The sequence below is a fragment of the Empidonax traillii genome, unplaced genomic scaffold (assembly GCF_003031625.1).
Source record: "Empidonax traillii isolate 1590-97213 ecotype Southwest subspecies unplaced genomic scaffold, ASM303162v1 scaffold985:size400688, whole genome shotgun sequence".
NCBI classification, from domain to species: domain Eukaryota; kingdom Metazoa; phylum Chordata; class Aves; order Passeriformes; family Tyrannidae; genus Empidonax; species Empidonax traillii.
This window is the reverse complement of record NW_020956178.1, coordinates 102,050-127,746: the sequence shown is the minus strand read 5'-3', so window position 1 is coordinate 127,746 and position 25,697 is coordinate 102,050. Positions and strand designations below refer to the sequence as shown.

Here is a 25,697-nt window from a genome sequence, read left to right as displayed (position 1 = left end):
TTTACATCCTAATCTGTGCATGTTTAGGAAACATCTGTGGCTAACACCATTCTGACATGGCTTAAATTACTAGCAATAATGCCAATTAGCAATAATGATAGAAACTTAAAACTGATCCCGTATTATAAGAGTTGCTCGGAATTTTAAATTCAACTAAATCTGAAAGGTTGATTTAAATTAAAACTAACCCACATGAACAGTAAGAACAACAGAAATTCTCTTAGTTTGCCTTCCTTGATACTCTGCTGATCGCTCTGAGTACATTGTGATTGCGTGTCCTTTCCAACAGCACAGAGAGAACATGGCTGGAGCACACAGCGTGAGCAAGCCAACAGACCACACAGAACATCACTGCCAGCAGAATTCACATCAGCTACATCTAGTGCCAAAACAGACATCCAAAACATGATCGTACCATTTGTCCGGCTTTCTCTATTCCTGCAATACCGCTGCACAGAGGATGTTGAAACGAGTCCACATGCAAAGATTTGTTAGGTGATGGCGTATGACAACTCTAATGGTGTTACTTTCAAGGGGGGACATCCCCACTCCAGAAAAAATGAGGGAGGGAGGGCAAGGGCCAGGGAAGCATGTGTGGGGCGAACTGTTCCCATCAAGACACACTCATGCCCACATTGGCTGCCTGTGATGAAGTTAGCCCAGATTGGAGCAGGCATTGTTCAGGGACAGGCACTGCCCATGTGCTGGTTGTTGAGCCCCACACAAGGCAGCGGTTTGGTCCCTTAACCACCCAAAACCAGTGCGGAGGGTGAAGTGGTGGAGAGGGAGCAAAGTGTAATCTACAGAAGACTTCACTCCTTGGAGAGGCCTGGCCCTGCCAGCCTCATGGGGTTTGCTTGGCAGGGGCAAGGCCTTGATAACTGGTGTTGAATGAGGGAACAATCCTGCCCCACCAGGTCTGGGCTTCGGGCAATGGTGCCAGGGCAGGCACAGCAGTGCAGACAGGAGACCTGTGGATACTGAAAATGTACTGAGGGCACCACACAACAGTACCCCGGTGTTCTGTTAGAGCTGTGCAGTTCCTTACACTGGAGAATAAATGGCTCTGAATTCAAAGAATTCTTATGGACCACATCTCCTAAGGTTTTTCCCAGAACAGTTATTGTTTCTGAATGCTTAAGCAAAAATGCTTTGAGGATTAAATGAAATAAGAAGCATTGCAAATGAAAAATGCCTTTCTTGTGTTCCTAAAAACCTATTCCATTCTATTTTGTTAGCAGTTCTTCTTTTCATTCAAAATTGCAGAGGTTTGAAATGACAGCTTTTAAACTGTTCTCACTGAGAAGTGCCTTTGGGGTAACACTATGGAATTGGTTTTTATTTACCAAGCAAAACTGTAAGCTTTTCAGAGGGAACAATATTTTATTCTGTGTTTATGTAGCATTCCGAATAAAAATACAGATTGTTGGAACAGTGTGCACTCTTCCCTGTTGTCTTCTGTGAATTACTCACATGGCCAAAATTTGCTTTGTACTGGGGTGACAATGCTTCAAAGCCTTAAAGTTGACATTAAACAGGCACTGGTATGTCAGGAAACATCAGAGTTAACATAACATGTACAGCTCTGACTCTAACATCCCGTCATTCAGTCATTAAGCATATGTGGATATCTGATTCCTTAATTAGATAACAAAAAAAGTTGACCTATAATGACACATATGGCAGCCCACAAAAGCCAGTGATTCAAAAAATACAAAAAAAAGTATAAATCTGTTGTGTCTTTACTAAACATCAATGAAGAATTTATCTTTTCTTCCAATACACAAGCCAGATAAGCCCACAGATTTGCTAGCCTCCTAATCAGCTTATCATCTGCACTGTTCTCAGCAGTGTCAGTAGCAGCACTACCAAAAACCTTGTTTAATAGAGGAAGAGAGAAACACAGTGCTTCTAATGACATGTTAACACAGGTATTTCACAGGGTATGCAAATTAAGCCCAGAGATCAGTAATCAATTCTGTACAGTAATCAATTCTGTTAAAAGGTTTTTAAACAACACATACTGTAGAACTCTTACATAATAAGGCAAAACTCCATTGCAAGAGATTTTCTTTAAAAAGGTGGGCAGCAGGTATCTATCTATTGAACTTACCAAAGTCACACAACTTCAGAACATCATTGTGGCTTATTAAGAGATTCTCTGGCTTGATATCTGAAGTATCAGAGTAGATGAGAAAAAAAAGAAGCGCTGTTAATTTCCCTTTAATTTTGAACTTTGTCAACAAATATTATTTCATTATAATGTATTTAGAGAGATTCACGCAATCATAAATGAAGCATTACAAGAGCAACTGCTGAAACAGCTTCCAGCAATTCAGTTGTGAACAGGCAGAATTAATTTTCTGCCTTTTGAAGTCTTTTTAAGTGTTTCCCAACAAAATATGAGCAGATAAAATGTGCTTACAGATATTCCTGGGCAGCAAACCAATATGCATAATATTGCATATTACAAAATAATATAAAGAACTGATATTTAATTACCCAGTTAACCAATAAAATGTTGTGTGTTGTGCTCAGCATTTTCAGCGATAATGACCATCTTGATCATCTCTTGTAATGTGTTTAGAAAAAACGTCTTGTCTAGTTTTAAGCCCTTTTTTTCATTCCTATATGGATATTGCTGTACACATACATGGTATATTTTCCAAACTATATCTTACAAAATATTTTCAGACTCTTGCTTATGTTTGACTGGTCTTAAATACAAAAAGCATATTGTATAAGAATGTTAATTTATTGGAAACAGTAATTAGAAATGTTACTCTTGCAAAGCCACAAAGCAAAATACAATTTTATTAAATCAGGATAAAAGACATAAAACTAGATAAAGTCATACATCAAGATATGTACTTTAAGTGCTTGAAGTTCAGGGGAGCTGTGAGGATCTGCCTTAAGAAGTAAAACATGGGGGACAAAGTTTTAAGTTTTGGATTATTTTTCTCCTAGTATTCTATTATCAGATTCAAAAGTGAAATGACTGACCACCATGAAAGGTTTAAAAAATTCCTTTTCCTTAGACAATGTTTATACTTCAGTTTCACTTCACTGTGCATATGATACAACTTTTACATCATGCTCCAAAGAGAGTGGACAGCAAGTTTTATATGTAGAAGAATTTAGCTTTAAAATTATCTGAAGTCACCCAGTAGATTTAAAATCCAGCCCAATTGATAATTTTCTTTCCTGTTGATATAAAGCAATTGCTTCTATTTATGTTAAACACAAATTACTTCAAGCGGTAACATCTTCCCCTGTAAAAAGCAAATTCTTACGGGGGGTTTATTTCCATGTGGAGAGCTACACACTTACCTCTATGAACAATATCATTCTTATGGCACCAATGAATTGCTTTAATTAGCTGGTAGATGTAGCTTTTCACTTTTTCTGGTGGAACTCCATTTGGCATTTCTTCTAGCAATTCAAGCATATTCTAAACATTTAAAAGACACATTATTTAAAAGAGCTACACTCTAGTTCCTGGAAGATAACATGCATTTAGCCTTCTGAAGCAACATACTTAGGTTACAGAGCCTAGTTATGGAAAATCAGTAGTTTAACATTCAAGGAGTGTAATCATAAGCATATTCCTACCTGTTTCATAATCCTTAAAGGTGAACCACAAATAAACCACAAATTCTTAAAAGACTGTCATCAAACCGGTTACCCTAAAACATCTATAATGTCACTTAGTTACAAAACATTGCTTTAAGAGAAACACCAGGTCAGTCTGGCTGTAGGAAAAGTTTAGCATTTTGTAAGTACACAACAGTGCTTTAACAAACTATTTTCTTCATTCTTTAGCTCTGCTGCTCAGACATTGCTCGGCCATGATTAATCACACACTGTGACTGTATATGAATGATTATAAAGTTTGTTAATGGAAATGAAGTAACAGATATAAAAATGCCTCACAGGGGCATAAAGAGTGACCTAGGGATGTCCTATAGCTATAGACATCCTAGACATATTGGCACTACAATAACTACAGCCATATCAACTGTTTTATGGAAACAGTTACCTAGGAAAGAAAATTAACTTACTGTTTATACTGGTAAATTTCCTCATTGTCAAAGAACATTTAGATTTCCATTATGTCAGCAAATGTCTCTAATTTCACACAATTAGAAGTACAATGGAGTTTGTAACACTGAATGAATAATAGCAGCAGCACACTTGAAGAGAGAAAAGTCTTATTTATTGAACACTGAAATAGAAGTGTTTTGGCTATATTGTCTTACACAACTCATTTAACTATGGATTTGAGCATTTGTAGATTTTTCATTTAAAATAAATTTACCTTGTCTTTGATAAGCATTTTCTTTAGCTGTCTAGAAATATTTTTGAGGTTTTTCTTGAAAGATGTTTTGATGAACACAAATACAAGACAAAACAGAGACTTTGATGATAACTTGGAAATGTTTGAAAACATTTCCAAGTTTTGCAATCTATGAAAAAATACTGGAACTTATGTGCTTGAGCATAAGTTTTCTTAGAAATATACTTCAGATCTGAGAAAAGGAATTTTCTGTTAAGGAACCATATTGATTTTAGTTAGACTCTTGTCCACACAGAAGGCCATGGATCTGGACAAATAAGTCAAGAAGTTAGTATTACAAGTACAGAACAAAAGAGTAGCATCAACACAGCAAGACATAATCCAACATGAAGACGGTAACTGAGGGGATGATGAATAAAGAGATTAGACTAAATGTGAATTTAAGTAATCTGGATTTCAGTATTGCAGAGCTAAGATTCCCTAAAAACCACAAAGTGCTCATCACCAGTTAAACAAAAAATTCAGTTTTTACTACACCACATTTTATTTAATTCTTTCTAATCTCCCCTCATCCAAAAAATACAGAAATCATCCTGGTCTTTGAAGAAATTACAGTGAATACTATTTAACATATTAGAAAAGAAGAAACGTTCATGGCTGTGAATTTCCACTGAAAAGAAAGGTGACCATTAATACAGAAGTGACATTAGGCACAGACTGTATGTGATGCCTTCCTTTATCACTAAATTCTTTTATTCTGATGCAAATAATGTTAGATATTGCAGCCTGGTGATTTTACTGATGCTAACAATTTTTGAAGTATACCCCTCATCAGATCAATTAAATATCTTTTACCTATGCTGCTCTTCCAACCCACTACTACACAGAGCTTAGCTAAGTCAACTATAACAAAAAAATTAAACCTTTGTGCTAAGTTGGTGTGTGATCAAAGACATTCCATGTGCCTGGAACAACTACAAGGAACACGGGTGAAACAAGTCAAGATTTGCATGTTAGATCTAAGTAAGATCCTCCACACTAGAAGTTGCTGATCTGCTGTTGAAAACCAAAACTGATTTCTGCCAAATTGTGGGCTAATACAGGTCACCTCACATTATGCAATGAAGTTATACAACAGAAGAAATTGTTGACTGAGGTAAAGGAGACACAGTATTTAGGGTGAGAAATTTTTAGACAAGACTGAAGAGGACTAGCACTCAGCTAGACTGCAACGTCACACTGGGAGGATATTAAATGAAAATTTCAATCAAAGGAACAGTATCTCACTACATGAGATACAAGGCTACAGAGATACACGTATTTAAGCTTGCCTTTTTTTTATTTTTTACTCTGTGTGTATCTGAATACCATCTAATCATTGCCACGAAGAAATGGTAAATGGTTAGAATTCAGAGTGAAGGTCTATCTCCATCACGAGGTTGCAAAAATAACAAAAGACTAATCTGTTCTAGGTTATTTCTCCCTGGAAACAGACCAGGATGCTTGGCAGTAGTAGGCCAATCTAAGGAAATTTTGGAATAGTTTCAAAATGAGGTCAGGATTGGAGATAATGACAGTGATCTTTGCCAAATCCCTCTAAGCAACTATTGATAGTGGCCTTGTTACAGAAATATACAAACAAATCCTATTTTTAACAGGGAAGGATGGAGAAAGTTGAAAGAGATTCCAAGGTCAAAAGTGTGTGATCTTGTTTTGAAAGACTACGTCAAGACTCATTACACAACATAACACAGGACAGTTATCCAGCTTGACAATTAAACTGGATTAAAGAGTTCAGATGGAAATTTTTCTTCAAATCATATGTATTCCAGTCTACATAATTTGTCCACATTTGTGTTCATATATGGAAGAATTCTTTTTTAAAAAGGTACCAGCACATGAAGTAAAAACAGTAGCAAAGTTATCAGTGTTGCTTTCTCACAACAGATGTCCAATTACAACTCAGATGTATTAAAGTTTCTGCTGTTTCTCTTTATAGAATAGAATAGCTTTATTTTTAAAAAGAAAAGCATTTTTAAAGACATTTCCAGTAAGTTGGTGATTCAACTGTGGCAAGGATACTATAAACTCAACTCACTTTTTCCACATATTCAAAAACTAAGTATAATTTTCCTCTTCTTCTGAAGGCTTCCTTCAGCTCCACTATGTTCTCCTGTTTCAAAGTGCGAAGCATTTTAAGCTCTCGTAAAGTGGTTTCTTTGACTTCTTCATTTTCTGGAGTGCAAAGTAAAAGTGATAGAATAAGCTTATTAAAAAACAAATGAATTTTAAGACCAAAGCACAGATTTGTAAGTCCTGTTAAGTTCCCCACAAGGTTTTCGAAGGAAATTCAGCAATGTCAGCCCAGTGTAGCAGCTACAGAAGGCAGCAGAGTAAGTATTGATGCAATGAAGCTTTGAATCTAATTCAGAGAAGTCCAGAAATTTAACTGTTTCGACAATTTAATTTAAATGACTTGACAATTTAATTGTCTGAAAGGTGTTCAAGAACGGAATGTTTTACTAATGCTCCATACACTGCTTATCATTATAGGGCCCTGAACTAACTGGGTTCTAAAGGATGCTGCTAATGAAATGTGAAGTAAACTAAACTACATTAGGTTTTATTTTTCATTTAGTAAAGTGAAATCCATTAATTCAGTACATTTGCTCATGCACATTTAGAAATAAGGTTCTTAGCCTCTTAGAACTGTTATCCACAAAATGAGATGTGCTTGCATTAATTCAAAGTTAAATCACATCTGTAGGTCATGTACCACAAACACAGTCAGAGGAATTAAAAACAAGGATGAGAACTTGTTTTTCCAGGGAAAAGACAAAAGCAGGTTTGTAGGGGAGAGAGAATAACACAGATCATGCAAATGCAATAATCATCAACAGAAGAGAGAGGGGAAAAAATAAAAAATTAAAGTGCAGCAGGAGGGAAGAGGAAAACAAAATACTATAATCACAAATGTTTTGATTAAAAATATATAATTTAGAGCAATCTAAATCTTTTCATTTTAAAACTGAGTGCTTGATGTTGGTTTGCATCAGCCTGATTACATAATCTCATCTATTGCGAGACAGACTCTTTTGAGCACATTTAGCATTCAAATGTCAAAAAACAGCAAAGATTCAGTGAAACAAAAGTGTCAATAGAAACAATTACAGTATATTCAAATTTCTAATGAACTACCATATTAACAAGACAGATGTGAAATGGGCTGAATCTAATCCATCAAAAGAACTTCTGTCATATTTCCAGAAACTCATAAACAACTAGCTACAACTCTGAAAAGCAGTCATCAGTCATGTAAACTGATATTATGCAATACTCTTGGAAAGCCAGACCTAATGGCAATGTTGTATTTTTTTTTTTCATTTTTTGGTAGACAGGCTAATACAATAATCTTGTTTGGGGCTCAATTAAAACTGAGATTTATTGCCTATGATCTGTATTGAATAGCCACAGCAAGTTCCAAAGAGAAATTCTGAAGTACTCTCATGACTTGGTCAAGATGGTCACCACAATTAAACTGTCGCCTGCATCCTTTAACAGGGCTTTAGAACAGATTTCTGAATAGAAGAGCTAAAACATTAATCAAATATGCTCTTCAAGTGTCTGGGAAAATGACCTGCAAAGCAGAAGTTTGCTTTGAGCAAAACAAGAGGCAAATCAGACTTTGCTGCGACTCTGAAAATTACAGGTCTTGTAACCAACACCACCTCCATGGCCACCACTAATCCTAAAACAATAACAGAAAATAAAAGTTTGCTAAAACAAAGTGGCTGCTGCTTCTTGAAACAACATTCTTAGCTTTCAGCTAAAGCCTCAGTACACGGCAAACCACAGCTTCATTGCATCAGACCAGGCTGACTCCTCTTATTACTTCATACTTGTATTCTCCTTCTGTTTGTGTCAGGCCATTAGGGATCGGGGCTAACTTCTCACGTACACAAGGCAGGCAATTGCTCTCATGGTTGGTTGCAAGTTTTTCCTTTGATAGAATATGGTGATTGACTGTTCCCCGAAAAGTGCAGGTCAGAGAGACAGCCTTGTCTTGTTCAGTTCTTTGGAGGTATTACTGGGTGAGGAATGGGTGTGTGCAGCATTCAGAATAATTTCCATGTGTCCTGCCTTCTGCCACCCCCTTTTCCAGCAACAGGAAGCCTTGCAGAAGTTGGCTCTTCCTCCTCTCAGCAACACTGCAGAGTACACAGGCTGCTGTGAGGGGTCAAAGAGCAAGCTTCCTGAGGAGAGTGGAGCCTGCTGAAGTGAGGACAGAGCTGCTGCCTCACCACCCAGCTTCCTCCATGGACCCCTGGGAGCTCCTGGATTTGTCCTCCTCACATGACTGAACTTCTCAGTGACTTCTCTCAGTCTCCCCCATTTACCACTTCAAATTGCCCTCACATCTAGATCCCCTCTCACAGATGAAGGATGATAAAGCCCAAAGACTGTGCAAGATACTACTACAAGAAGAGTTTTTTACATTTTCTGGTCACATCCAGTCTCTAAATGGTAACTCTTACTCCTGCATATGACACCACAATCTCAGCCATATTAAGATAGATGCATCAAGAAAGAAACATGGTTATCTAGTCAGTGTATAATGCAGTCCCTAGGCAGGTATGAAGGATCAAGTGTCTTGAATATTCACAGAGCTAATAAATCATTATAATTTTTAAATCATATCTTGATACATGAGACTTCTTATTTCAACTGAAGAGGTATCAACAATGTAGTTCTTGACAGAAAAGAGTACGCAGCAGAAAAAGTTACCTTCACTGTCTTTGAATTTCTTGATAGCCACAATTTCATGTGTCTCCTGTAAAACAAAAGCAAAGAAAGGGAAATGAGCAAGATCTGCTGTTTATTTCCTCGGGCCTTTTTTAATTTCTCCTGAGCATCAGAGAAAGAAAAAAAGAAGCATCCTGAGAAATTTCACACTGCAAAAAAGTTAATTAAAAATCTGATAAACACCTCAGTGATCGGGCCAAATGCAATACACACCCACATGCAACAGAAATATCATAATTAGGAACCCCAGTACAAAAGCAACAGAGTTAAATGCCAAAAGTTCATATTTAAATACTGTTTAACAGATATCAATTACATTTTCTGAAGAAAAAATGAATCTTGTTTCTTAGTTATTCTGATTTTCTAACAATCAGAATCTGGCCAAAGTATGAATGTGAGTGCTTATCTTTATGAGGTGAAACGAAAATACTGTGCTATTATGTGGCTAAGGCTTATAATAAGACCAGTAATTTTGGCTGCCAAAAGTTTTTGGGCTTCAAAGATCAAATAGCCACAAAAAACATGATATAAGGAAAGTAGCTTCTCTGTGCCTCCTTATAAAAATTTGTCACCTTAAGGGAAGCTCATCCAAACCCAGGACCAGTCATTGCATTTGGCAGTGTTCACCTCTGCTTACGATAAGTGGTAACTTCTTAATGTCCACCTGCCTTTGCATTCCCCTGGCGGCCTCTACTCACCAAACCTGGTTATCATAGGCCACATTTTTCTCTTCAATGAAGCCATTTCTCTCTTGTTGTGTGAGCAGGAATGCTTTTAGCACATGGCCAAAATGCAGCCAACACAACACGACTAGTGCAGGTCTGATCGTACAATGATGCAGCAACTGAATTTTAGTAACAGGGTGCACAGAGTAAAGGCATGGGAGCAGAGAGGCAGGAGGCCACCTGGGTTACTACATCTAGTTCACACATCCTTTTTTGTTTACCAAACATTACGGTTTTAAAAAAAACCCACGACAATATCCCACTATTTACAGCATGCAAAGACTGGATCAGAGAACAGCAAGGAAAAGAGAAGCCCTCCTGGAATACTTGAAGACACGTCCAGTTACAGAGTAACACAAAGATTTACTCCACTTTTCATTTCAAACCATGGCAACACATGAACCTGCAAAATACCTGACCCTGCAAAAACTCATGTAGATAGTGAACAATGTCTTTTAAGGCCTTTAACTGAAAATCAGTACTACTATGACTAAGACTAAAAATGAATTTGCAGTCAAATATAAGAATGAATGTCTATGTGTATGTGTATAATTGGCATGTTTAAAAAAATAATCCTTTGACCATCAGTCATACCACCTATCTGAAAAACTTGCAAGCATTATATTGTGTAGTGATTTAAGTGACCAAACTGTATCTACCTTGCATTGAAGAAAGTTAGTTCAGCAGAAGCATCACATGCTACTAACTGTTGGAGAGGACTTGCATTGCTTTTCTGCTTCTGAAACCTACCCTTCACACACACTGGTCTAACGTGAAGGCTGACAAATGCATTGCATAAATTCAGCTGAGGTCCAAGCACTACCTTTTGCTCAACCAGTTTACAGAACAGCAAAGACAGGGATGTCAGAAATGAGGAGATATTACACATTTCAGGTTCAGAGTGATTCTGAAAGTCTTGTCTTTAGCTTTTGTGTCAAATACAGTTTCGTAACAATTTTGTTTCAGGAAACTTACAAACTAAACAAACTATTTTACTAATTATATTTTTACTATCACATTATAGTATTGTTATATTTATTAACTCCAACACTAGTAACAGTAGTAACAGTTACTAGGACTATAAAGGAACATTAAGAGGTTGAGTAAATTTAGCTTATTTGAGTTCTGATATCTACTGGTAGCTGCTCTGGCTAATTAGGCCTTTGAAGGATTTTTCAGAAAAGGAACACTGTAATTGCCCTCAAAAGCCTCTGCTGACTGTAAATGCCTCTGTTTAGACAGCATGCATAAACCACTTTGCAGAAAAGTCAAATTTCTCCATTAGTATTAACATGCCTATTTCACATGAAGTAAGAGAAAAAATTGTAGATGTTTCAGCTACCATCAAAAGGCTGTGTTTTCATTCTTAAAGTAATAGCTGTGTATGCTGAAAAAAATGTAGGAGTTGAAAAACGTATCCTCACACAGACATCATTCAAGAAAACTAGTCCAGTGGCTTTTCTGCCATATCCTGATGTGTGCAGTGAATGTGATTATTTTGGAAATTAACTTTTAAAAGCTCTTGGGTCAAGGTCTTGCAAAGGCTTATGTAAGATATGCTATCAAACATCCTGCAGGATTTTGACTATTTACAGTACTGAAAGCATGAGTGGCTCCAGGAATAATAGGAACAGAAAGACCTCAGCAACACACATATGGATGAAAAAGTTATTCAAACAATTAAGAAAAAAAATCCAACACTTAAGAAATTTTCATTTGAAAAGCATTATCACTTATATTATTTCAATAAATGTATTAATGATGTCATAATTAAGCAATTAAAAATTTTTATATGACATATTTCCTATCTTCAAAAAAACCCCTTCAACATATATTATTTAAAAAACCTGAAGTGAAACAACACTGAAATGAGACATCCTAGGAAGGAACATTCTTGTCTAGGTTTCTTGTAGGATCTCATCCTATCTAAAAGGTATTCCCTAAGAATCTTGCCACTGGTGAAGCAGTCAAGATGAAGTTAAAATGGATACAAAGAAAGTGAAGATTTATGCATAGATGTTTAAATACGATGAACCTGCTTGTCCAAAAGTCTGTAACTTCCCTATGATGCAGAACACCTCCAAAACAGTAGGGGTGCTCCATCAGACAGAAGAGAAAACTGAAGCCAAGTGCACGTTTCTCAGTTCTTGGTCCCACGCTCTAAACCAACTAAATAGTTTATATGAGGTGACATATGAGCTTATCACAATTTTAAACTATTTTCAAAAGGAAGAATCCATCTGAAATGGATTCTGTTCCTCTCCTTGCCACTACTCCTACTGATTTTGAACTACATGTCTAGTTTCCATCAAATTTTACAGAGAAATGCAAGTTTTAGAAAGAGGAAACTTCAAAAAATAGTCTCAAATTTGTCAGTCATATATAGAATATCCTTCCTTGGGGGAAGGAAGCAGCAAGAACTCTGTCTCCTGTACAATGCATGACGTTGCAGATCCGCAGCATTTGTAGACTGTGCAATGCCCCTGTACATAATTTTCACTCAGATGAATTAATACAGAGTAAGACTCAAAAACATTCAACATTTTACATATGGACCAATGCAGCAGGTGTATAGTAGAGGTGGTAAAAACATGCTTCCTGGATTAGGAGACAGATGCTAAAGCTGGTCCAGTGCTGGCAAAACAAGTACTGACACGCACTTGGTGAGAAGCAAACAGACAACAACACATTGCTAAGCCCTGAGAAGATAGACAGAATTGGGGATACAAGGAAAAGCAGAGCTTTGAGCAATGAGGGAATTCAACAATGATAATTCAGACTCCTTGGGAAATCTGAAAGGTTCTTTACGGATCAAATTAGGTTTTGTTACTTAAACCTTTACTTAAAAGTCCTTTTGGAGATCTGAAGTCTTTTGTGGATCTGGTGTTCTGCTCTTCAAAAACAGGTCAAATTGGAATTCTCCAAAGCAGAATTGCCATTCACTAAAATATATTTTATGCATTTTGAAGGGTTTTTTTCAAGACTCTACTATGAAACAGAACAGAACTGAACACCATGTTCAACCTGATTCTGGAAACCCTCCTCAGACAATAGCTCAGTATTCAACTCTTAGCATGGAAAATTATCATATCCAATTAAATGTAGGCAGATAAGGCTGTTACTAGTTGATTCAAAGTCTGAGACTTCAATGAATGTCAAAGAAAGAAAAAATGTAACCCTTTCTGATCTCTACAACCACCTGATAACATGAAGTATGAAAATCTGAGTTCTCTTACCTGTAGTTCTTCTTCACTCAGCTACATTTATTACTAAGTATCTCATTATCATGCTCTAATAAAAAATTCTGGTCTCACTATTTCATTTTACATTCTGAGGCAACAGCAAATTTGCAAATACACAAGTCAAATCCCTCTTGGCTTTGGCATTACATCTGATTATCAAGCACATATAACATTCTATGTTACAAAACTACAGGAAAAAAACTGTTTTACAATTAAGTATGCAACAACACATGAATATTATTGAAAACACTTTGTGTAAAATTTAAGAACCTACAGAAACTGATTAATCAGACTACATGATTCCATTTGTCTAAAACAGGGCAAAATATGGCTCTTCTTCATGTAAAAAACTGCTAATATCTTTCAATAAGGCTAAGATAAAAACTTCTGTTCTATTTGCTTTACATAAAAATATAGTGACAGAGAGGAGGAAGGAGATACTTGCTGATGGCAAAATGGTATCTTCAGTCCTGGAGATGGGAATCACTTCATGCTAGGGTTCAGTCCTTTCCTTTACCTCAAAATATGTGTGGGAATTGCCTCTGGAGAAAACATGCTTTACTGCCTGCCCACTTAGCCACAGATGAGAGGCGAGTATGGCTATGGGAGCTGAGCAGTTCTCACTGCTCCTGGGCTTCCTCACAAGATTGTAACAGCTGGTGTTTCTTGTTACCAATATCAAACTAGAGGAGTTCCTACTTCAAAATCATTTAATTTTATCCGTTTAAAGGATAAAGGTCCCCTATTTTTCCATTGTCTCTACAAAATTTATATGTAATTACATATTGCACAAGACACAAGTGATTTCCAGAACAGCAGAGGAATGTATCTCTGTTGTTTTCTAGAAAGATCCTTCATGTTAATGATGGGAGTACTCAAGGACAAAGATGCTGCTCAGTATAAACCAAGATCTTATAAATACAACCAGTCTCCCTTAGAAAGAGAAAACATACTCTATTCTTGAAAATAGCATGTTACAAAGAAGAATCTCTTAAAATATTTGTCCCTATTTTGTTTCAAGAATTTCTGTTAGGACTTTCTTCCTTTTTCTTTTACATATCACGGAAAATCCGAAACAAAGCATAGGTGCACAAGAAGATTCTTGAAAAATAGATAAGATTCTGACCTTCTGGAAGTTACATCATTCACCAATAATTTTACTACCTCACCCTACATGATTACAAGTATTTCTCAAGCATGGATTTTTTTAAGCAAAAGAAAAACCAAGCGTTTATAAAAATCAACAAACATGAGCAGAGACAGCAGTAGACAATATTGAGCAGATCCCATGCACAAGCAGCATATTGCTGCCTTCACTCAGGCTAAAGCAGTACCTAGTACATCTCATCAGGGTTTTATGCTGATATATTAAGTGCCATATTAAGATACGACATGGCATGTTCTGTGATGGGCTCACACCTTCCATCTGTACAAGTATGAAGCTGTAAGGCCCAAAGATAAATGCATGTTCAACTTCTGCTAGAAAAAGTGATATCAATTGCATTTTCTACTCATAGATAATAAAAAAAATAATGTTATAATACAAAACAATTTTATAAAAATAATTTAGAAGCAAGCGAGAAACTGATTTGATCCTAATCAATCCATAATTACTTTCATACCATTTAGTTTGCCACAACAAAGACACACACTAAAAAATCAACAAAATTCAGTCAAACATATCCTATGGCTAATGGCTTTTCAGAATAAATAGTACAGTTTTACTTTGGCTTGCATAAGCATTATTATGTTCTTGGACATTTAAGCATTTGGAATAGATCTCTCAAAAATCTTGATTCTAGCAAAATCACAGATCATTAAGCAATCAGCAGAGGCAACAAAAGCCCAGAAAACCATTACAAGATGGTAAAGCACTTTTGATGAGTTGCTTAAAATGAAACTTTAAAAAAAAACAACCAACCAATTAATTTTACAAAGTTACTCTCAAAACAAGACGAGAAAATATTAACATTTAGTCAGTATTGATCAATGTATCATAAATGTAACATTTGTCACTACAAAGTCTTTAAACTTAGGTCAAGCTATCTCACCATGCACATTCTGAGGGGTAACAGCATCATTACCTGCATGTAAATCACGTCCTGAAATCATTACAGTGTCTTGACTCTACTTGCATTCTGCCTTAAAACACTACTACCTTCGGACAGTACTAATAGACTAGAACACAGCAGCTTGTCTTCTCCAGACTTCCAGTGTTAGGTGCTGGCAATTTTGCTGGCACTTACTTTCAAAATCTAAGAAGTACCTTAAAATATTCTCTGTGGAAAACAGAGAGATGTGCAAGATGATGGATTCAATTTCTTTTTTCAAACAGTTTGACATTAGGATATCTAAGTCATAGCAATGTGCCTTCCTCTATACCTAAAAAACTTTGGAGAAATTCCCTCAAGAGGTGCTTCACTGCTTTAATCTTGTATTTCTCCCTTGAGAAAATTGTAGCTCTCCTATTTTTCAGTTAATAACCCTATACTTGGTTTATGTAAGAAATACGACTCTTAGCATAGGTGAACTTTCAGGAAATTACTTCCTAATCTAGAAGTCCTACTTATCCTTAGGAAGAGACAGAGCCTTTAGTAAATAATGACAGAACACTATGTCTGAGTTATCACAATGCCTTTATTTACTGGAAAATGGTTAAGGCTTTTTCCAACACATATGTGTTAAGAGTTTATTTGAGAAGAAGCACCTAGAATGAATCACCAAAAATCAATTTTATATCTCTTGAATGCAGAATGTTATTTATAATCATCTAAGTGCAGAAGAATAGTCTTAAAGGAACAAAGATCTATGTACTTCACATGCCATTTTAATGAAGATGGCCACATTGTCTTGAGGAAAAACAAAAGCAGGACTAGAGAAAGCTTAAACCACTCTGGACCCACTGGAAGATTTTCAAGGGGAACAGGTATAGAAGCTCTGCTCTTCCACTGGGAAAAGAAGCACAAGGAAAGGTCGAAACCTCGAGCTACACATTTGACAGGAAATGACTAGTAAGTGTGTGAAATGATGGAGAGAGACTTCTTTTAAAAAATGCAAGCAGATTGAAACAGTTTCTCTGATTTCTTTCTCTATGTCTTTCAGAAACACAACTATTGCCTGTTCCAAAGATGCGAGCTTGCTTTGGTTTAAATCGAGTGTAATTCAAGGGAGTCATGAACAGCAAGCACTCCTCGTTCAACAATCAGATGAATCTGTAAGCCAAATGAGTGGCCCATCTGTACCCACGGACCCACAGACTGGGGCTCCCCTTCGAAGTGTCACAGCCTCCAGTGGCAGAATCAAGTGAGACTGATGGCTCTTCCCTCCATTGGTGGCAGAGGTTCTCCACACTGCAGTAACTTCCCAGACTCACAGGACAGTCGGGGCTGGAAGGCACCTCTCTGCCAATCCTGAATGTCCCCATCACTACAGATACTCTAAATAGCCTTTGGGGTATTAAAAATCCAAAAATTTACTCCAATATTGGAGCAACCTGTTGCAGCTGCTTCTGCTTTAAGCAGTTTTCAGGAGGCACACCTGAATCCTAAGGTGTGCACTACAATGCATGAATTTTACGCTCTTCAAAAACTTAAAGTCTACTAATTTAGAGTGTAAATGCTGCCCTGAAAAGAACACTTAAAAAGGAGGTGAACCCATTCAGTATTTTCTACTAACTTCTAGCCTGATGACAACAGTTAGCACTGAAATTTTCATTGTTCCAAGTGGATTTTTCATATTTATTCACAATTTCCTCCAAGCACGAAAGGAAATATGCACCCCAAAGAGTTCGTACAATAATGCAGTGAAAAGGATCTGGAATAAAAAGCAGCTTTTAAATACTATAAATGTAGCTATTCTAGCTTTTCATGGTAAACTGGTACTATTGTAGCAATTTTTAAAACAATCTGTCCTTCATTTCATTTTATTGTAGCACTAATCCATATAATTTTACAATTTGTCAATAATGTTTAATATAAACCATGGATGTAAAACATAAACCAAATTCAGGAAAGTTCTATAAAATTTTTCTGATACTGAAACATCAATAATAGTAATTTCAGTTACAAATCTCAGTCGTTTTCCAGTTCTATTTGATTTTTTTTTTTTTGGTCTACTAATGCTGGAAATTGTGAAAATAAAAGCTATTTATAAATAACATAACATTGCACTGGGCAGATACCAGCATTATTTAATTACTTCTTATAGCATAATCTTGGCACTTGGAATACAAGTGATAATAAAGTGGAAAATGTACAAAGGCAATCTGTACTACCTTTATGGCTTCCTTTAAGTTATTGCTTACTACATAAATGCAGAGATCAACAAGACATTTCTAATTACATTGTATTTCCTATTCTTTTGTTATTATGAATGCCATGTTCCTTTCCTGGGCATCTTGTTACTCAAGAGCAGGTAGAACTTACTGGAAAATATTTGCTTGGTTTGGTTGGTTTTTTAACATCTTTTTTGGTGCAAAAGTCTGAAGTGTTGTTATACCAAGATTGAGAGTCAAACCAGTTTAGTATGATTGGCTGAACTTTGGAATTCTATCAAATTTCACACTTTAGATTTGAAATATTTACTTCTGCACTGGATATAATTTATTTTTTATCTGGTACTTACTTCCACATTTTAATTTTTTTTTCTTTTTTCTTATCAACAGTCTGACAGGCATTTTCTTTAATTTGTAAAGCAAGACCTACTGTGAACCAAAGGCAAACTTGTCAAGCAGGTTCCTGAGGCTGAAACTCTTCCGCTGAAATTCAGCTTCTGATTACGACATCTAAGTTCAAACACCTGCATGTGAGTTGTGTGTTCAAGCTTTTACTACAACAAGCAGAGCTGGAGAGCTCTAAGTTGACCAGTCACTCAAGACATGATTAAGTAGCATAAACACAGGCATCTAGTAGCATTTAAGATCCCCTAGAAATCTACTACACTCACATGGGATTGGCAGAGAAGCAAACCTCCTAGAGCACAAGCCAGAGGTAAAAGACAACATCCCAGGTATCACCATCAGCATTAGGGGCTTAGGCAACTAGAGGGCATCTTTCAACCCCAAAGAAACTTGTATTGAACTTCCCCCTACTCTGTGACAAGACTTCCACTGGGAGTTTAGACACTTGTACAGGTGCACACATACATACCTAAATTCATATCTTAATCATGTCATCTTTCCAGACCTACCAGCACATGAAGAAAGAAATTAAATCAAAGCATATATTCAGCTTAAGAATGTATGGGAAATGCATGGAAATCACATTTGAATTTTCCAATCTTGGGTAACAATCTCTTGCAGTGGGGCTTTTTTGTTCACTTTTTTTTACTCCCACACCTACCCAAATAATGTTTTTAAATTCTTCCTTTGCTGTCTACGTGTGCTTCTACACATCTGGGACTGCTTATATCCCACCACGTTGCCCTTTCAGCAGATGCCAGGGAAGTTAAAGTCCTCTATGAAAACCAGGGTCTGTGATTTAAAAACTTCATCAGCTGTTTAAAGAAGGCTTTGCCCACTTCTTCACCTTAATCAAGTGGTCTACAACAAACTCCCAATACAACGCCACATTTTCTGGTTTCACCTCTACTCTGAACCACAGGCTCTCAACCACACTGCCATTCATCCCAGAAAATACCTGCATGTATCTGAGACACTCCTTCACACAAGGGAAAACCTCACTTCTTTTTCTTTTGAGCCCATCTTTCCTGGTATGTTTGTATTCATCCATCATAAACCTCCACTATTAATTCCATGTTAACAATTTTCAATACCAACTAAATCTTTGTTTCAGAGTGCAAGCTATAATAAGATTTCTCAAACTTAGTTGGCTCAGTTTACCATTATCTGAAAGAGAAAAAGGAGTCTATCTCAGTGCTGAAGAAATAAAAAAGAGAAAACAGCAACAGCAGCTATTGTCATTTCCACGCTGCAGAAATACAGATGAAGTTTGCCCTATCTTTAACACTTCTCATGTGCAAATGGCAGCAACAGGTACTCTCTGTCTGGAGTGGACCTTAAACCACCAGAGGTGGTAACTGTCTATTCAGATACTGAGCAGCTAATCCAGATCTGTTCTGGAGCAAAAGTAAGAGCCGTGGTTGAAGTTATTTTTGGGTTTAACATATTATTTGAAAGATTGTATATGTTAGTTATGATAAGCTTTCCCCATCTGAGGGAAAACCTAAGATACAATGGTCTTCTTGTCTAGAATTCCAAAAGTGAGAACCTTTATGTTTAGTGTTTTCAATTAAAAAAAAAAAAAAAGTTTAAAGCTGAAAACTTTTTCACTTCACACTTTGGGCATACAAATTAGTGTAACACTGTCTTGTCCATTCAATTTCGTATGTAAAAGGTGTAACCAAATGCAACCAACACCTTTGGTATTCTGGTCTCAGCTCACTGATAGGTTTGGCTGTGGAACATTTCCTAGATGTCTACATTAACCCTAATAATCTGTCATTCCATGTCCTCTCCATTATACAATGTCTTCTTTCTCCTCAAACAGCATTAAGGGTCACAAACACCCCTTTCACTTATGTCAGATCTTTAATGATGATATTTTTCTGTTGTTCTCCAAGGAAGGGATGATAAATTTGAACAGGAAATGCCACTTGTATTTTCAAGCCTCAGTTCTTTGGCTACTTCTCCTATTAGACAACAGTATTATGGAGAGAAAATAATTCCCTCCCCCATCTAATGATTTTGTGGCATTTACAAAAAGGCATCTCTTTGCTCTGTAGGTTTTTTCCCCCCTCAAAAAATATTTTTGCTCTTAACAAAGTAAATTTTAGGTAAATCTTATAACTGAGAAAGCTCTATGTGTGCAAGTTGATACTATTTTCTTTTTCTCCAATTTTGTATTGTTTTAGCATTCTAATACAGCAGGATCATTTTTTTCTGATGTTTTACCAAACAGTTCTCCTCACTTTCTCTACCAGTGTGATGGATGCCCTACAGAATACTAAATCAGTGCTTTTTTCCTATGCCCCCTTCAGTTTAGCTATTTTTTTTAATAGTTTTTGTTCAATCTCTGTATTGATATGTATTTCAGTGGACCTCTTCATTTCTTCTCAAAGTTTCTATATTCAGGTTTGCAGAAAAAGAAAGGTTTTTCTCCTCTGGGATTATACAGACAGTGCATTCTATGGATAATAAGAGAGAAATTCTTGCCTCTTAAGAAAACTGCCATTTTGCTCTGCCAAGCATTTAAAACTGCATTCCTTTTAAGAGATTCTATCTTCTTTCTAGAACAGCATTAAGGATTAAAATTCAATCCAATCTGTTAAAAAAAAAAAGACAGCATGCAAGATTCACACATGAAACACATGTGAGCTTTCCTGGTCATTGTTGCAGAGGTTGGAGGAACAGGAGGGTTGCCTCTACACAAATGGCATGGTAATTTTGCTAACTTGAGAAGCAGAATGTATATAAGGAAATAAAGGAATCTGCACTCAAGGAAGAGTCCTGTTACTATTAACAGATGAAGAAAAAATGGCAGCTAAGTCTTCATAAAAATAGCATTTCTACAGATGAAATTCCAGCTTTGGAGCTAAATTGAGAAAAAGAGTTTGTGGACTTCAGGCAGTTTCTGCAGCATCCAAAGACTTACAGCCATATCAATATATTTTGTCTTATATTTCATTAAAGAGAAAAAAGTCTAAACATGACAGAAGTTCCAGGAAGACTAAAAAAATCTCTTCTAACAAAAATTGCCCCTACTGATAAGGCTATCTAACACATCCCACTTTTAGATCTTGCACATGCACATGTGCTTTTGAGCCAGGAAGAAAAAAGATATCGTGGGGAATTTAGGTTCACTTTGAAAGTTGCCCAAATGTGACAAACAAATACTGTTTGGGAAAAGGGGAAGGAGAAGTGTTTTGATATCACCAAGTTTATGGTCACAAACACTGGAAACACTACGTGGGGAGAGGGGATAAAAAAGTGCAGAATGAAGAGCTAAGGATCAGGGAATACATAGGCTAAAGAGAAGGGGAAAAGGAGGCAGATTGGAAAAGAAAACTGGGATAAGGTACCTGGACTCAGAAGTTAGTATTAAAACCAGCATAACAAATACATGAATCTCTGAAGACCTAAAATTTTAGTGTAACCCAATTTAACTGAAAGCAGAGGAATGCTGAGAATTCAGAAATAGCTGTAAACCCAGTAAAACCACAGATGAGCCTCATTCCACAGTGTTCTGGTATGCATGGGGGATGAAGGTAACAGGTTACTAGCTATGCCATCTCAAATACTAGAAGCTGACAGCTGTGTGACAACTGCGTGGGTATCCATATGGTGTTATATGATGAATTTTGTATTTGTATTTGAGAAAGTCTAGAAAACTAGGGGAAAAAAAGAAGTTTATCACAGTGTATATAAGCAAGGCAGTATTTGAGGGGAAAAGGTAGCATTCTTTCATTAGAAATACTGGTGCATGCAAAAGAAATTGAAGCCTTCTCCAGGTCTAAAATAGAAGCAAGCAACCTCAAAGCTAAATTTAGACTGAGAACAATTATATTCTGTGTTTAAAAGACCCAATTAATCTACATAAACCTCTAAGTATTTCCTAAGTACAGTCTATCTCATTTGGCTTTAGCCAGCTATGAGTTAGATATTCAATGTGCATTGTCAAGGTTTTCCCTGCAGCCAGTAAAAGCAGGGCAAGGAGACAAGATTTGGCCAGAAGGTTACTGATTTTAATAATTTCCAGATGGTAAAAATTGCTTTTTGGATGTTGGACTCTCTCAACTTATATAAACTAGGGAGATTGGTTATGCAATCTCTAAGCACTAAAACAGTGGGTGAGATTAATTCCACCCAAGTTACTTAACTTTGCAGCCCTTATGTCTGTTTTATTTTTGCATGCACAAACTTACATGCATGCATGTGTTTTTAAGGTACATTTCAGAAATCTTATCAAGACTAGTAACCTCAGAGATATTACCTCCTCTTGATCACTGTTCCTTGAGTTCCATTGCCACATTAAGATCATCACATCCATTGGATTGTATTTGTAATTCCCCTGCTAGAAACACTAATACAGTATTCCCAAGTGTGCTACTGAAGTAAGAACATCTCCATTGCCAACGTAACTGTGCAGCGTCAATTCTCACATCCCACAAAGCAATCTGGCATAGCTAACAGCAAGACCAGAATTTCTGAAGCTCATCCTTCTTCTTTAACCTGCACGTTAGAGAGTAAAATACATGTTTGCTGGTGAGCATCTTTCTGAAGCTAAAAATATCTCTCCTATGAGCTTCGTGTTTCTTGTCCCTGGTATAACTGAAGGTACTACCTGAGATCCATAGAGCTTTAAATAACTTGCAAAGAAGGCCTCATTAGAAGTAGGTCATAAGAAAAATATGGATTTAGAATGTATGTTATATATTGATCTCCAAGAGCTATATTTCTCTCAGTTCCAAAGCACTGCAATGATTCATTTGAACAGGAGTAAAAGTAACAACTGGGAAAGCTTTAAGATTCTTAATGGAGTAAGAGTTTCAAACCTTTTACATAGAAAAATTTCTCATCAATATTTAGTAACAGCACTGTTACTTTACATTTGATTGGAGGATGCAAAATATTTAAGACCACTGCAAAAATCCGAAACCTAAGACTTTACAAGTAAGCTTGGAGCTTCATTGCAGTCTAAACTATATGCAGATATGGAAAACAAAGCTTCATCAGAGGCAGGCTGCCTTCTGTCCTTTGTAAACTGATATAGTAGCAAGCCTTCTGGTGGTACAGAGAGTAAACAATAGCTCTAACAGCAGTTTGTTGACTAGCATTTGTGCTTGAATGTGCTGAATCTGACTTGGTTTCATTATAACATGACTCTCTGGGTGTGATTTAAAAAAACAAACCCAAAAAACCATTACAATATAAAATCACATAGCCAAAGGTCTGGCTGTGGATAGAAATATAATAATATAAAAAAATTAACAAATGAATCATTAATGACTCTAAATCCAGTTAAAGTCCTCATTAAAAAAAAAAAAAAGAAAGAATTAGTCTCCTCACACAGCTTCATTCAGTTAGTAATGTGTGAATAGTTAACTATCACCACCACTTGCAAAAAGAAAAAGGTGGCCTTGCAGAATGTTAATTATTAACCTACCCTAATCTAAAAATCAAGAGAAAAAAAAATAAACAAATCCATGGATAAAAGACCCCTGTACCTAATTTTTCCTTTACATATGTCTTTCCACATATTTGTTCTTTGCAAAACTAAACTGTGCCCTCGTAATTTGATTCCTAGCCAGATATGTTCAGAAAAGCCATGTTCTCCCATTGAAAAATTCTGGGACTCATTGTTTACTGTAGAAATAGAGATATCAAAACTAAACAGACTTTTCATTTTCACTTTTCTTTTAATAGCTCAGAAGTGCTAAAAGATTGCCTTCCTTCATACAAACATATTTAGGTAAAAAGCACACGATACTTTAGCAATGAGGATAAATTTTCAGAACATTCCTGAAACATGACTTGCAGATGAAGAGACAAGTGAAACCTGAGAAAATATAATCACAAGACTTCAGATGTGAAGGTTTTTATTTAGATTTTTGTTAAAGCCTTGTACGTGCCCACTAAATACTCTGATAAAACAAGTCAAATTATTGCCATTCATATTTTATATGGAGGCACAACTGTTCAGTTCTCCTTAAATTCACAAAAATAAAAAGAACCAGCATTATAGTGTGCTACCTAATACATATAACCTACTAAAAGGTAACAGAAGGAATGGGCTGGTATCAGTTTCTAAAACTTACCAGAAGAGACTGTTTTGCTGTAACTCATTAACTACACAAAAATGTGTGTGAGTATATAAACACTTGTGCATGGCTCTGTACATGTACCCATCTGTAATTGGAAGGATGTTGGTAAAGCAACAGAAGCTAATCTTTAGTAATATAAATTAAAAACTATCCATTTCACTGAAAATCATCGTGAATAGAAGCTAAGAAATACTACAGACAGGCTGATCTCCCTTGATTTGCTTCTCTGACATCATCTGAGAGATCTGGTTTGCAGTCTCTTTTATGTTATCTGAGGAATATGGATGAAGGGAACACTGCATCCCAGAATTACTGAGCAGAAATACCACTCCTTCACTTCTTTTTTTGTTTTAAACCTGCTAGAGCCCATGGGATGGATGTTATTTGCCCTCTCTTTAGGCTTTCTCAAGGTCAGTTGGGAGGCTCCTACTGATTCTCTTTTGCTCCCTTAATAGTTTTGGTTCCTTAGCACTACAGCAGCATTTATAGCAGGAGAAGCAGGAATAACTCCCAATATTAGAGCAGGTTCAGAGCCCAGGCTTCAGTTCCATCAGATACTATCTTGCATACATTTCTTAACACCATTCTTCACTAGCTGATGCTTTGGGGGGGAAAAAAAAAAGGTATACCCCTCGGACGAGCTTTTCACACAAATAGTCACAGGAAATTTGATCCTGTAGGAGCAGCAGCTAGTCAGCTCTACTCTGCAGATGGCATTGCCTGTAACATATTTCTGTGCATAAACATGGCATTCCTCCATCTCTGTTGGAAATGTTAATTGATTTCAAGAAGATAGCTTGCCTCCTGGTCAAGATGCATACTGTCAAAAACAGAAGTGGGTGTAACCAGCCAACAAAGTTTTTTTGGTCCTAGAGAACTTCATCTTTCCACACCTCAGTATTACACTTATAAATGTCACTTCTGTCACACCTGAAAACCACAAAAATTTTTTTAAAACCCTCTCTACAGCCCAAAGGAAAATTGATAATGATGGTACTCCTGTTCAGTCAAGGTTAAGTCTAAGAAAACTGTTTTGCAGTTAATTTTCAGCACACTGGAATCTGTGGTAATCTTCTTAGAAATGCATGAAAAAATATGCTTCATAATACACATTTGGGAGGGAGTTCTCAATATTGTAAGGATTCTTTGGGTACTGAAAGATTAGGAGTGTTGTTCAATATGGCAGCAGATACAATTCTGTATCACAAACTGAAAACAGAAAACCCCACCCTTTCAGAGCACATACACACCTTGTTTCTGCTGCAGAAGGATGTAACAGGTCAGGGTAAGTAGTCCCTGCACTCTAACAACAGGAAGATGGCCACAGGGTTGCAGCTTATAACATACAGGAGCCTTTCTCCTGTTAGCCCATCAGGGAAGCAGATTATAAACATACTTTCCAAACACAAATTCCAAACAAGGAAAACCAGAAAACAGACTCATGGAAGTTGAAGTAAACAAGACCGAAGCTAAAGACCATCCCATAGCATCCCAAACATCTAAACATAAAATATACACGAAAGATGTAAGAACTAGTTTGTTATCACCACCAAGAGGATCGTCAGAGATGTAGTGGGGACTTACAAGCTACTTACCCTCGTCCTCCATCCTGCACGATGGAGATACTGCCCAAATAGAGATGCCTCCCATGGGCACGTGCACACTCCTTTATACTTGTAAAAACATGGGTACAAGGGTACAAGCTAATCAAAGAATAGGCCTCCCTGAGCACAGTCATTGCACTTCAAGACCTGCAAATATTCACCCTGCCTTTCTAATACTGACACTGAATTTCCTTATACTAATTTTTACACACTGCAGTACTTTCCAGAAATTAGTCTTCATGTGGAG

The 25,697-nt window shown here is 36.6% G+C and overlaps 1 protein-coding gene across 2 annotated transcripts in view; it reads right to left on the bottom strand.

The window, feature by feature from the left end:
- CDKL5 (cyclin dependent kinase like 5) overlaps positions 1-25,697 on the bottom strand; it is a 129,150-nt gene that overhangs the window by 45,371 nt on the left and 58,082 nt on the right. For both annotated transcript variants that reach the window (XM_027903597.1, XM_027903598.1), the window contains exons 4-7: positions 9,083-9,128; positions 6,396-6,532; positions 3,331-3,451; positions 2,114-2,173 (exon numbers count right to left, since the gene is read on the bottom strand). In XM_027903597.1, coding sequence (XP_027759398.1) covers positions 2,114-2,173; positions 3,331-3,451; positions 6,396-6,532; positions 9,083-9,128 — 364 coding nt within the window. The remainder of the gene's footprint in view (positions 1-2,113; positions 2,174-3,330; positions 3,452-6,395; positions 6,533-9,082; positions 9,129-25,697) is intronic.